At 47.0% G+C, this 14,321-nt stretch overlaps 1 protein-coding gene across 1 annotated transcript; it reads right to left on the bottom strand.

The window, feature by feature from the left end:
- Nucleotides 1–12,715: 12,715 nt before the first annotated feature.
- LOC119923279 (olfactory receptor 14A2-like) lies at nucleotides 12,716–13,648 on the bottom strand (the record flags this gene model as incomplete). The annotated part of the gene is made up of 1 exon (XM_038742735.1): nucleotides 12,716–13,648. A coding segment is annotated over one exon (933 nt), but the record flags the coding sequence as incomplete, so codon positions are not given.
- Nucleotides 13,649–14,321: the final 673 nt, after the last annotated feature.

Genomic DNA, 14,321 nt, shown 5'->3' with positions numbered 1-14,321 from the left:
GAGCTCATAACGCAAAGGGGAGCAGATGGTGGCATAGTGGTCAAAGGATATTACAGTGAGGACAAATAGCTCTGAAGCACCAAAGAAGATCAGTAGGAAGAGCTGTGAGACACAACCCAGAATGGAGATGGAGCTGTCACTGGTCAAGGAGTTGACAATGGATTTGGGTACTGTTGTAGAAATGTAGAAGAGGTCTATGATGGACAGGTTCTTGAGAAAGAAGTACATGGGGGTGTGGACACGCTGGTTAAGGGTGGTGACAGCAACAGTGAGGAGATTCCCCAGAAGGACCATTAGGTAGACAAAGAGGAACAGCGTGGCATGGAGCATCTGCAGCTCCCGAATGTCAGAGAACCCCTGGAGGAGGAACTCAGTCACAGCGGAGATGTTGGTCATTTCTGGGAGTTGACGGTGACTCCCTGCAAAGGAAGAGGGACACTTCAATTTAGAAACATTGGCATACCCACTGAACTGTCAGTTCCTTGACTTCAGGTAACATGTCTACCAACCATATCAAATTGTACTCTCTCAAGCAGTTAGTACAGTGCGCCTCGTATGATAAATGCTTAATAAATACGATAGATTGGTAGCATCGATGAAGGAATCAACACAACTTCCCTTTGGAGTAAATCAATCCATTGTATTTATTTACCACCTATAGTGTTTCATATGATTAATATGTGCAGGGGTCTAGCACGTCTTGTCTTATGTCGTCGAGTCGTCTCCGACCCGTAGCAACTCCATAGATGCATCTCTCCCAGAATGCCCCACCTCCATCTGCAAGCATTCTGTTAGTGGATCCATAGAGTTTTCTTGGTAAAAATAGAGAAGTGGTTTACCACTGCCTTCTTCCACACAGTAAACCTGAGTCTCCACCTTCAACTCTCTCCCCTGACACTGCTGCCCAGAACGGGTGTGCTTTGACTTGCCTTCCTCTCGCTAGCCAATGCCCCAGCCAGGAATGGAATAGGTATGCCTCTGCTGGATTCTCCCTCCCTTGGCCGAGACTGGTAAGGTACTGGAAATTCTCCAGCTGTGATCCTGAGAGGGGGCAGGAGTGTGTACCAATCAATTAATCAAGCAATGGTATGTACTGAACACTTACCATTTGCAGAGCACTGTACTAAGCACTTGGGAGAGTACATTCCAACAGAGTTGGCAGACACATTCCCTGAAAACCAGGAGCTTACAGTCTAGAGGGGGAACTAATAAGACTGTTGATTATATGGTGCATAAAAAGGGGGCTTAGAGAAATGGCAACAGTAATAAAATATAGAAGATAATATGTGGCATAGTGCATACTCACAAGGCTTGCAAGTTTATGTTGCACAACACTATATAGAATGTAACTAAACATAACTGACTGTGGTATGCTTCATAATTTATAACTGTATGTCGTGCTTTACGGGAAGGTGCTACTTAGACAGCTGGAGTCCTTTGAGGTCCTAGATTAGAGTGACATTTATAGCATGACAGAGAGATGGAGGGGGAGGAAGGTTTGCTTGAAGTCTACATGTAGTGACAACAGAGAAGTAATTGTGTTGACGTACAGAGGCCAGCTTGAGGAGATATCACTTGCCACATTGCAATAGTGGCATGAGGGCTATGTGACGTCATAACAGCCAAGGTGGGACAAGGGTAACACAGACGTCCAACACGGATTGGACATCCAGTGTTAATAATGGAGACCAATGGATATGAGGGTGGTGGTATTGTTGCGGGTTTATTCTCTAGTAGTTCTGGTGAGTGTGTTCATGGATGTGTCTTTTTTGATGTGTGACAATAACCCTGCTTTTAGGAACTTCTGAGTGCCTCCTTGTTGTGGTTTTGTGACATGATCACCAGAGCTAATAGTTCATATGATCCCTTCCCTCACAGTGCTTCCATTCCATTGTGGAGGGGTCTAGTGGAAAAATCCCAAGCCCGAGAGTCAGAGGATCTGGTGTGTAATCCTGGTTCCGCCACTTTCCTGCTGTCACCATAGGCATATAGCTTTTCTCTACTTCAGTTTCCTCCTCTGTAAAATGGGGATTTGATACTTCTCCTTCCAACTTAGACCCTGAATCCCACGTGAGATGGACACTGTGTCTGACTCGATTATCATGATTTGAACCCGGCCCTCAATATTTTGATTAGTCTATTGTAAGGTCTTGATAAATACCACAATTAGGATTATTCGTGGAGAAGGCAGAAACTAAAATAAGATAGGAGAAGGCCAGAGAGGATCAAGAGATGCACATGATGGCTATGAATTGCTCTCGATTCGTTCATTCATTCAGTCGTATTTATTGAGCACTTACTGTGTGCAGAGAACTGCATTAAGTGCTTGGGAAGTACAAGTTGGTAACATATAAAGATGGTCCCTACCAAACAATGAGCTCACAGTCTAGAAGGGGGAGACAAACAACACCCTCATATGTAAACGTACTTATCATGGAGCTATACACGAGCACACACACACAGCCACTCACACACACACACACACACACACACACACACACACAAGCTCACACACAAGCTTCAACTGACTGTGATTACTTACACATCAACACCCACAACCACACAAACCTACACCTATTTAGCCACTCCTTTACTCATTTAACAATTTGCTAAAGCATCGCTCCCCGGACGCAGAATTGTACCTGGTGAGTTTCCAGTACTCTACCAGTTTTGGCTATGGGAAGGAGAGTCAAGCAGAAGCATACCCATTCCATTCCTTGCTTGTGCAGTGGCTAGTGAGTGGAAGGGAAACTGCTCTAAGTCTAAACTCACTGGGCAGCAGCAGCAAGGGAGGGAGCCGAGGGTGGAGATTTAGGTTTACTGCAGGGAAGAAGACAATGGAATACCACTTCTGTATTTTTACCAAGAAAAATTTTGGATAAACTTACAGATGGAGAATGGGGTGCTCTGGGAGACATGTGCCCACTGATAGGTAGGAGATGACTCAACAGCATAAGAAAAGACAAAGCATCGCCAAGGCAGTATCTCTCCTCTCCTTCAAACCCTTCACCTGCATGCATCATGTATATTTTCACTTGAAACAAAAACACCTCACAATCAACTTCCAGGCATTCTAACATGTGAGGCCGCCCCCCCCCCCCCCAGGCCTTGTCCATCTCCTCTATTCAGTTCCTCTTCATTGCTCCCAAGCCAAATTTCAAGCTGTAACTCACTCTTGATTCTCCCTTCTCCATCCTTTGACTCGCTGTTCCCCTGGCCTGGGCCTGGAATTCTTCTTTTTTTAATAGTATTTAGTAAGAACTTACTATGTACCAGGCACTGTACTAGTCACTGGGGTAGAGACAAGTTAATCAGGTTGGACACAGTCCATGTTCCACATGGGGCTCATGGTCTTAATCCCCATTTTACAGATGAGATAACTGAGGTACAGGGAATTGAAGTGACTTACCCAAGTGACTTCCCTCCTCCTTTCCATATCAGACAGATCACAGTTTTCCCCACATTCAGAGTCCTGTTAAATCTTACCTTCCCTAACCGGCTTCCCCGATTAATTTCCCGGCACACTAACCCATATCATTCCTACAGAAAACTCTGGCTTGACTGTGGTGACTTGCAAGCTCCTTACACTCATCTACAATCAATCGATCAATGACTCAATCAATCATATTTATTGAGCGCTTACTGTGTGCAGAGCACTATACTAAGCGCTTGGTAAGTACAAGTTGGCAACATATAGAGATGGTCCCTACCCAACAGTGGGCTCACAGTCTAGAAGGGGGAGACAGAGAACAAAACCAAACATATTAACAAAATAAAATAAATAAAATAGATATGTACAAGTAAAATGAATAAATAAATAGAGTAATAAATATATACAAACATATACACATATATACAGGTGCTGTGTGGAAGGGAAGGAGGTAAGGTGGGGGGGATGGAGAGGGGGAGAAGGGGGAGAGGAAGGAGGGGGCTCAGTCTGGGAAGGCCTCCTCGAGAAGGTGAGCTCTCAGTAGGGCCTTGAAGGGAGGAAGAGAGCTAGCTTGGAGGAATTGGGGATGGAGGGCATTCCAGGCCAGGGGGATGATGAGGGCCGGGGGTCGACGGTGGGACAGGCAAGAACGAGGCATGGTGAGGAGATTATCGGCAGAAGAGCAGAAGGTGCAGGCTGGGATGAACTGTCAGTGCTGTAAGTCTTTTTATTTTCATCTCCATGTAGACAAGCAATGGGTCACTTGCTTTCAAACCTTGCCAAAACCTAGTCCTATACACCGCATCAAGTGGGTGCTCAATAAATACTTTTCTAAAAAAAAATGGTGTTTGCTAAGTGCTTACTAGGTGCCAGGTACTACACTGAACCCTAGGGAAGGTACAGGAAAATTGGGTAGACACAGTCCCTATCTCCTCTAGGGCTCAATCTGAATTCCCATTTTACAGATGTGGTATTCTGAGGCACAGAGAAGCAAAGTGACTTGCCCAACGTCACCCAACCGACAAGGGGAAGAGCCAGGATTAGAATCCCGGTCCCAGAGCCCTTTGTTGGGTAGGGATTGTCTCTCTCTATTGCCGAATTGTACTTTCCAATACGATTGAATGAATTAATTAATTAATAGCAGAGTCAGAATTAGAACCCAGGTCCCCTTACTACTACCACTACTATTTGCCTCTCCCTGGGCCCAGACACACTTTTTCCCTGGAAGGTGATGGGAGAAGATTCCCTTCTCCTCCTCCCCTCCAGGCCTCCACCGCCAAGATTTGTTCACTGCCTCCCCTGCCCCACCCAGGGCACACAAACAGCTGCCAACACAACAAATCCGATTGTGGTTCTCAGAGGAAAATGAAAAAGACAGAAGATTCATTGACTCAAATCAACTCCTTGCCATTAGCTTCAAGGCTTTTTACCGGTGTTCTCCTCTGTGCTTCCCTTCCCTCTTCACCAATTCCCCTCCAGCCCTTGGAAACAGATATTCTCCCTGTGCCTCTCCAAGGACATTCCCTTCTCCAACACATGGCTTAGATCCTTCCTTCTGCCCGAATCTCCCTCTCCCTTCAAACTTGCCCAGAGTAATGTTTCTCCTCCCCATGCCACATCAGGCCAGATACCACCTCTGCATTTACACATTCGCAACTGCTCACAGCTCTTCCATACCGATAGATTCACATTACTATGTAAGCACTTATTAAGCTGTGCATCCACCTTTCCATTCTCATTTCCCCCAGCTGTAAATTCTTTTGGATCAGTCTAGCCTCCATTGCGTTCACCCAACGTTCCTGCATGGAGGAGTTGATGATAGCGCTGCTGGTCTAGAACCAATCACACTCTCTCATTCCCTCCCTGTCATTTCTCACCAGAAACATTTTCTGATCTCCAGGACAAACTCCTGGCCGATGCTGTGCTGCAGGGCCCCAGCCAGGCAAGTGGCTTCCATGTTAGCTGGTTGGAGGTGGATGAAGAAGGGGAGAGGAGTGATGGTTGGGGCTATTGCACTGTCAAATACATACCTTCCTGAAAGCCCACCTGCCCCTCTGGGGATGTAGCCCTTCCCCAAAGTCCGACACTTGCCCCATGTCTGAGCATTTCCCCTGAATGGCTCCATCTCTTGCATCCTCATCATGGTCTATGCCTCCTCTTCCACCACCCCCTGGGGCACACTAACTGGGGCAGCGTAGAGCTGGAGGACTCTGACCTCTGCTGGGTTGGGATGGACCTCTCTCCACTCCAGTTCTTGGGTGCAGCTGACTAGTCTTATCAGCCAACCTCCCTGACCTTGACAAATCCTGGATATCCCGACTTGTTGTTTGGGCCTCTGGGTCAGTGGTATATATCATTATGTCTAAGGGTAATTCCTATTTTAACGGGTGATAGGGGATTATTCGTGCATGGACACAGACATTTTGTCCCAGAATGGATGCTGGGGGAAGGTCCCCTTGAGGAACCTGCCCAGGGCAGCCTTCAAGTCCCTGTTCCTCAGGCTGTAGATAAGGGGGTTCACAGTGGGGGGCACCACAGTGTAGAACATGGAAACCAGCAGATCCAGAGCCGAGGGCGAGGCTGCAGGTGGTTTGAGATATGCAAATGCTCCGGTGAAGAGAAAAATGATGATGACAGTGAGATGGGGCAGGCAGGTGGAGAAGACTTTGTTTCAGCCCTCGGAGGACGGGATCCTCAGCACAGCTGAGGAGAGGAAGACGTAGGAGAGAATGATGCAAATGAAACATACAGCATCTAAGAAGAATCTTAGTACAGTGCTCTGCACATAGTAAGCGCTCAATAAATACGATTGATGATGATGATGAAGAATCCAGCAGCCACACTCACGTTAATGGCAATGTGGGCTTCAGAGCAGGAGATCTTCAGCAGAGGGGGGACGTCACAGAAGAACTGCTGGATGGCATTGGACCTACAGAAGGTCAGGGAGAAGGTAGAAGCTGAAAACAAGACCCCAAGCAGACCCCCACTGAGCCATGATGCTGCTGCCATGTGCATACAGGCTGTTTGGTTCATGATGAGCTCATAGCGGAGGGGGGAGCAGATGGCAGCATAGCGGTCATAAGACATTGTGGTGAGGACATAAAACTCTGAACTGGCAAACAAGACCACTAGGAAGAGCTGCGAGACACAACCCAGAACGGAGATGGAGCTGTCACCGGTCAAGGAGTTGACAATGGATTTGGGTACCGTAGTAGAAATGTAGCAGAGGTCTATGAAGGACAAGTTCTTGACAAAGATGTACATGGGGGTGTGGAGACGCTGGTCGAGGGTGGTGACAGCAACAATGAGGAGATTCCCCAGAAGGGCCGCTAGGTAGACAAGGAGGAACAGTGTGGCATGGAGCAGCTGCAGCTCCCGGATGTCAGAGAACCCCTGGAGGAGGAATTCAGCCACCGTGGAGATGTTCGTCATTTCTGGGCGTTGATGCTGACTCCCTGGAAAGGAAGAGGGGAACTTCAATTTAGAATCATTGGCATTCCCTCCAGACTGTAAGTTCCTTTTGGGCCGGTAACACTTCTACAAATTATGTCATATTGTAGTCTTTCAAGCACTTAGTACAGTGCTCTACACACTGTAAGTGATCAGTAAATATGAGTGATTCCCATTTTAATAAATAAATCAGTTGTATTTATTGATCACCTATAGAGTTCAATAATATTGATGCAATGAGTGGTATGAACACATCAATTAATAGCTCAATGGTATTTACTGAATACTCACTGTGTGCGGAACACTGTACTAAGTGCTTGGGATAGTTCAATCCAATGGAGTTGGCAGATATGTTCCTGCCCACCAGGAGGTAACAGTCTAGTGGGTAGACTCTGCATACCGTAAATGCTTAATAAATACGATGGAAGGACAGCATCGATGAAGTAATAAACACTAATTCCTTTTGGAGTTTGCCAGAGTGCTTAACAAATGTCATCGTCATTATTATTAAATCAATCTGTTGCATTTATTTGTCACGGATTGTGTTCCATAGTATTAATATTTACAGGGATATAGCATGCCTTGTCTTATGCTGTCGAGTCTTCTCCAACCCCTAGTGAGTCCATGGAATCATCTCTCCCAGAATGCCCCAACTCCATCTGCAAGAGTTCTGGTAGTGGATCCATAGACTATTCTTGGTAAAAATAGAGAAGTGGTTTACCATTGCCCTCTTCCACCCAGGAAACCTCAGTCTACACCCACGACTCTCTCCTCTGCCACTGCTGCCCAGAACAGGTGCATTTTGACTTAGAGAGGACTGCCTTCCACTTCCTAGCCATTGTCCAAGCTAGGAATGGAATGGGCATTCCTCTGCTTGACTCTTCCTCCCTTGGCTAAGACTGGTAGGGAATTGGAAACTCTCCAGGTGTGATCCTGAGAGGAGGTAGGGGTATTTACCCATCAATTAATCAAACAATGGTATTTACTGAGCACTTAGGGCTCCATCTTAATTCCCATTTTAGAGATGGGGTATTTAAGGCACAGGGAAGCAAAATGCCTTGCCCAACGTCACCCAGCCGACACAGGGCAGAGCCAGAATTAGAACCCAGGTCTCCGAGCTCGTTGTTGGGTAGGAATTGTCTCTCTCTATTGCCGAATTTTACTTTCCAAGTGCTTAGTACAGTTCTCTGAACATGGTAAGCACTCAATAAAAACGATTGAATGAATGAATTAATAGCAAAGTAAGGATTAGAACCTAGGTCCAATTACTACTACCACCTCCCTGGGCCCAGACACCCTTTTTCCCTGGGAAGTGTTGGGAGAAGATTCCCTTCTCCTCCTCCCCTCCAGACCTCTGCCAGTCAAGGTTTGTTCACTGTCTCCCCTGCCCCACCTTGGATACACACGCAGCCGCAGTCACAACCAATCTGACTGTGGTTCTCAGAGGAAAATGTAACAGACTGAAGTCTGGTTGACTCCCATCAACTCCTTGCCATTAGCTTCAAGGCTTTTTACCGGTGTTATCCTCTGTGTTTCCCTTCCCTCCTCACCAACTCCCCTCCAGCCCTTGGAGACAGATCTGCTCCCTGTGCCTCTCCAAGAACATTCCTTTCTCCAACACAAGGTTTAGATCCTTCCTTCTGCCCGAATCTCCCTCTCCCTCCAAATTTGCCCAGATTAATGTTTCTTCTCCCCATGCCAATCAGCCCAGATGCCACCTCTGCATTTACACATTCAGAACTGCTCATAGCTCTTCCCTAAGTATAGATTCACATTACTATGGAAGAACTTATTAAGCTGTACATTCACATTTTCATCCTTATTTCCCCCTACCTGTTAATTATTTCGGATCAGTCTAGCCCAGCAGACTGGCAAGTCCAGGAGGGAAGGGATTGAATCTCTTACCTCCATTGTGTTCACCTGACATTTCTGCATGGAGGAGTTGGTGAGAGTGCTCATGTTCCAGAACGAATCACACTCTCTAATTCCATCCCTGTCATTTCCCACCAGAAACATTTTCTGACGTCCAGAACCCACTTCTGGACAAAGTGACCACAGCATAATGCTGACGCTGTGCTGCAGGGTACCAGCCAGCCACTCACACACACACACACACACACACACACACACACACACACACACACGTGCTTCAACTGACTGTGGTTACTTATACATCAGTACACACAGTCACACAAACCGACACCTATTTAGCCACTCATTTATTCATTTAACTATTTGCTAAAGCATCACTCCCCCCCTACTCAGAAACAAACCTGGAGAGTTTCCAGTACTCTACCAGTCTCAGCTAACAGACGGATGGTTAAGCAGAGGCATACGTGTTCCATTCCTAGCTTGGGTAGTGCCTAGTGGGTGGAAGGCAAACTGCTACAAGTCAAAACTCCCCTGTGCTGGGCAGCAATGTCGTGGGAGAGAGTCATGGAGGAGACTCACATTTACTGCAGGGAAGAAGGCGATGGTACACTACTTCTGTATTTTTACCAAAAAAAGCTCTATGGATAAACTACCAGAACATTTACAGTTGGAGAATGGGGCATTCCTGGAGAGATGTGTCCATTCATTCGTTATGGGTCAGAGAGGACACGATAGCGTAAGAAAAGACAAAGAAGCGCTCAAACATCTCTCCTCTAAACCCTTCACTGGCACCACGTACCTTTTCACGGGAAACAAGAACACCTCACAATTATTTTCAAGGCTTTCTAGCATATGAGACTCACTCTTAATTCCCATTTTACGGATGTGGTATCTTAGGCACAGAGAAGCAAAGCGACTTTCCCGACGTCACACAGCAGACAAGGGGCAGTCGGGATTAGAACCTGGGTCCCCGAACTGGTTGTTGGGTAGGGATTGTCCCTAACTGTTGCCAAAGTGTACTTTCCAAGTGCTTAGTACAGTGCTGTATACACAGTAAGCACTCAATCAATATGATTGAATAAATGAATGAATGAATGGTAGCAGGATTAGAACCCCGGTCCCTTTACTACTACCACTACTCTTGGCCTCTCCCTGGGCCCAGACTCATTTTTTCCCTGGAAGGTGATGGGAGAAGATTCCCTTCTCCTCCTCCCCTCCAGCCCTTTTCCAGCCAAGGTTTGTTCACTGGCTCCCCTGCCCCACCTTGGATACACACTCAGCCACTGACACAACCAATCTGACTGTGGTTCTCAGAGGAAAATGAAACAGACTGAAGTCTGGTTGACTCCAATCAACTCCTTGCTACTAGCTTCAAGGCTTTTGACCTGTGTTCTCCTCCGTGTTTCCCTTGCCTCTTCACCAACTATCCTCCAGCACTTGGAAATAGATCTCCCCTCTTTCCCCTCCTCCTCCTCCTCCCCCCAACCACCTTATTCCCTTCCCCTCCCCACAGCACTTGTGTATATTTGTACATATTTATTGCTCAATTAATTTTATTAATGATGTGTACATAGCTATAATTCTATTTATTCTGATGTTATTGTCACCTGTCTACTTGTTTTGTTTTGTTGTCTGTCTCCCTTTTCTAGATTGTGAGCCCTTTATTGGGTAGGGTCCTTCTCTATATGTTGCCAATTTGCATTTCCCAAGCACTTAGTACACTGCTCTGCACACAGTAAGTGCTCAATAAATACAATTGAATGAATGAGTGATTGAAAAAGGACAGTCCCTTCTCCAGCACATGGCTTAGATCCTTCTTTCTTCCCGAATCTCTGTCTCCCTTCAATTTTGCCCAGATTGATGTTTCTTCTCCCCATGCCGAATCAGGCCAGATACCACTTCGGCATTTACACATTCACAACTGCTCATTGCACTTCCCTACCCATAGATTCAGATTACTAAGCACGTTTTAAGCTGTATATCCACATTTCCATTCTTATTTACCCATAGCTGTAAATTCTTCTGGACCAGTCTAGCCCAGCAGACCAGTAAGTCCAGGAGGGAAGGGAATGACTATCTTACCTCCATTGTGTTCACCCAACATTCCAGCACGGAGGAGTTGATGATAGTGCTGGTGGTCTAGAGCCAATCACACTCTCTCATTCCCTCTCTGTCATTTCTAACCAGAAACATTTTCTGACATCCAGGACCCACTCCTGGCCGAAGTGGTGATGCTGTGCTTCAGGGCCCGAGCCAGGCAAGTGGCTTCCACGTTAGCTGGATGGACATGGATGAAGAAGGGGAGAGGAGTGATGGTTGGGGCTATTGCACTGTCAAATACATACCTTCCTGAAAGCCCACTTGCCCCTCTGGGGATGAAGCCTTGCCCCAAAGTCCGAAACTGGCTCCATGTGGGAGTACCTCCACAGAATGGCTCCATCTTTTGCATCCCCATCAAGGTTTCTCCCTCCTGCTTCACTCCTCCACCCCCCCGCCAGTTACACTCACCGGGGCAGCATAGGGCTGGAGGGCTCTGGCCTCAGCTGGATTGGGATGGTCGTCTCTCCAGTCCAGTTCTTGGGAGCAGCTGGCTATGAAGGAAGGGACACCATGGTACACTCAGCCCCTCTCTGGGCACGGAGAAGTTCTCCAGCGAGTCCCGCTCTCCAAAGAAAAAGCTGCCACTGCACCATGGGGAATCCCTGGAGGATCAACTCAGGTGGGACCTCTTGTCCTGGCCGATGCCAAAAACCTCTGCCTGTGAAGTCCTTGAGGTCCTGCGGAGATAAAGGCCCAGTCCCTAAACCTGCAGCAGTGGTGCTGCACTCCAGGGTTTCCATGGAAACAACAGCATCTGCATCCCAACATCTCAACTGTTTCTAACGTTACTGACAATCTACAACAACTGTGGGTGGTTTCAGCTTCATCTCATATACAACCTTAGTCAATCAGCTCTCATTCAATCAGTCAATTGAACAATTTCATTTTCTGACACCTTCTGATTACAAAGCTAGACAGAGCAAGACATTCCTCTGAATCCATCCTATGATGCTTCCCCAGGCTGAGTGGGGTGGGGCAAGGAACTGGGGTTTTGGGAATGGGATGATGGGAAGGAGAAATTCCTGGCTTGAGGAAGAATAGGATGGAAATGGCTCCTCCTGATGTGATGATTTAATAACCTGGGATCTGCAAACTAGAGTTCCAACAGTGAATGTCTCTGTCCCATTTCAAACACCATTATTATGATTCTTATCATTTTTATTATCAGGTGTCAACAATTTCTGTGTCCACATCTATTCCACATGATGAAGCAGAAATAAAATAATTGTATCGATCAAATGTATTTGTTGTGTGCTTACTTTGGGCAGAACATTGTAGTAAGCACTTTGAAGAGTACAATACAACGGAGTTGGTAGATTCAATCCATGCCCACAATGGGCTCACAGGCCAAAAATGAAATTACAATCCAATCAGACACGTTTCCTGTCCCACAACGGCTCAGAGTGTAAGAGGAAGTGAGAGCCCTGGAATGGTAAGACACTGATGTCAGATCACACAGCAGGACAGTGGACGAGCTGGGATTAGAACTCATCTGTAAAATGGGGATTAAGACTGTGAGCCCCACATGGGACAACCTAATCACCTTGGAACCTCCCCAGCGCTTAGAGCAGTGCTTTGCACATAGTATGTGCTTAATAAATGTCATCATAATTATTATTATTAACTCAGGTCATCATGTGACACCCATTCACATGCCATTTAGCCATGAGGCCTCCTAGGGAACGCATTGTCACTCATGACCTAATCTTATCAACCAACCTCCCAGACCTTAACAAATCCTGAATATCCAGACCTGTTCTTTGGGACTCTGGTACAGTGGGCTATATATGGATATGTCCAGTGGCAATTCCTCCTTTAAGTGTGGGTAGGGGATTACTGGTAAATGGACACAGGTATTTTGTCTCAGCACGGATGCTGGGGTAATGTCCCCTTTAGGATCCTGCCCAGGGCAGCCTTCAGGTCCCTGTTCCTCAGGCTGTAGACAAGGGGGTTCACAGTGAGGGGTACCACAGTGTAGAACACAGAAACCAGCAGATCCAGAGCCGAGGGCGAGTCTGAAGGTGGTTTGAGATAGGTAAATGCAGCGGTAAAGACAAAAATGATGAAGACAGTGAGATGGGGCAGGCAGGTGGAGAAGGCTTTGGTTCGGCCCTCGGAGGACGGCATCCTCAGCACGGCTGAGAAGATGAAGACGTAGGAGAGGGTGATGCAAGTGAAGCAGACGGCATCCAAGATGAACGCAGCAGCCACACTCACGTCAATGGCAATGTGGGCTTCAGAGCAGGAGATCTTCAGCAGAGGGGGGACGTCACAGAAGAACTGCTCGACTGCATTGGATCCACAGAAGGTCAGGGAGAAAGTAAAAGCTGAAAACAAGACTCCAAGCAGACCCCTACTGAGCCATAATCCTGCTGCCATGCGCATACAGGCCGTCTTGTTCATGATGAGCACATAACGCAGGGGGGAGCAAATGGCGGCATAGCGGTCATAAGACATTGCAGTGAGGACACATAGCTCTGAACCGGCAAGCAAGTCCACTAGGAAGAGCTGTGAGACACAACCCAGAAAGGAGATGGAGCTGTCACCAGTTAAGGAGTTGACAATGGATTTGGGTACCGTGATAGAAATGTAGCAGAGATCAATGAAGGACAAGTTCTTAAGAAAGAAGTACATGGGGGTGTGGAGACGCGGGTCAAGGGTGGTGACGGCAATAATTAGGAGATTCCCCAGAAGGGCCACAAGGTAGATAAGGACGAACAGCGTGGCATGGAGCAGCTGCAGCTCCCGGATGTCAGAGAACCCCAGGAGGAGGAATTCAGTGACCTTGGAGATGTTGGTCACTTCTGGGAGATGATGCTGACTCCCTGGAAAGGAAGAGGGGAACTTCAATTTAGAATCATTGGCATTCCCTCCGGGCTGTAAGCTCCTTTTGGGCAGGTAACACTTCTACAAATGATGTCATATTGTACTCTCTCAAGCACTTACTACAGCGCTCTACACACTGTAAACGATCAAGAAATATGACTGATTCCCATTTTAATAAATGAAGCGGTTGTTTTCATTGATCATCTATAGAATTCAATAGCATTGATACATGTAGGGGTATGATCACATCAGCAATAGCTCAATGGGTATTTACTGAATACTCACTGTGTGCAGAGCACTGTACTAAGTGATCCTACTCTATCCTAATCCTCCTCGACCTCTCACCTGCCTTTGACACCTTGGACCACACCCTTCTTCTCCACACCCTACCCAACCTCGGCTTCATAGACTCCGTCCTCTCCTGGTTCTCCTCTTATCTATCCGGCTGTTCATTCTCAGTCTCCTTTGCGGGCTCCTCCTCCCCCTCCCATCCCCTTACTGTAGGGGTTCCTCAAGGGTCAGTTCTTGGTCCCCTTCTGTTCTCTATCTACACTCACTCCCTTGGTGAACTCATCCGCTCCCACGGCTTCAACCATCATCTCTACGCTGATGATGCCCAAATCCACATCTCTGCCCCCGCTTT

The sequence above is a fragment of the Tachyglossus aculeatus genome, unplaced genomic scaffold (assembly GCF_015852505.1).
Source record: "Tachyglossus aculeatus isolate mTacAcu1 unplaced genomic scaffold, mTacAcu1.pri scaffold_168_arrow_ctg1, whole genome shotgun sequence".
Taxonomy (NCBI): domain Eukaryota; kingdom Metazoa; phylum Chordata; class Mammalia; order Monotremata; family Tachyglossidae; genus Tachyglossus; species Tachyglossus aculeatus.
Note: the sequence above shows the minus strand (reverse complement) of the source record. Positions and strands in the feature narration are given on the sequence as shown.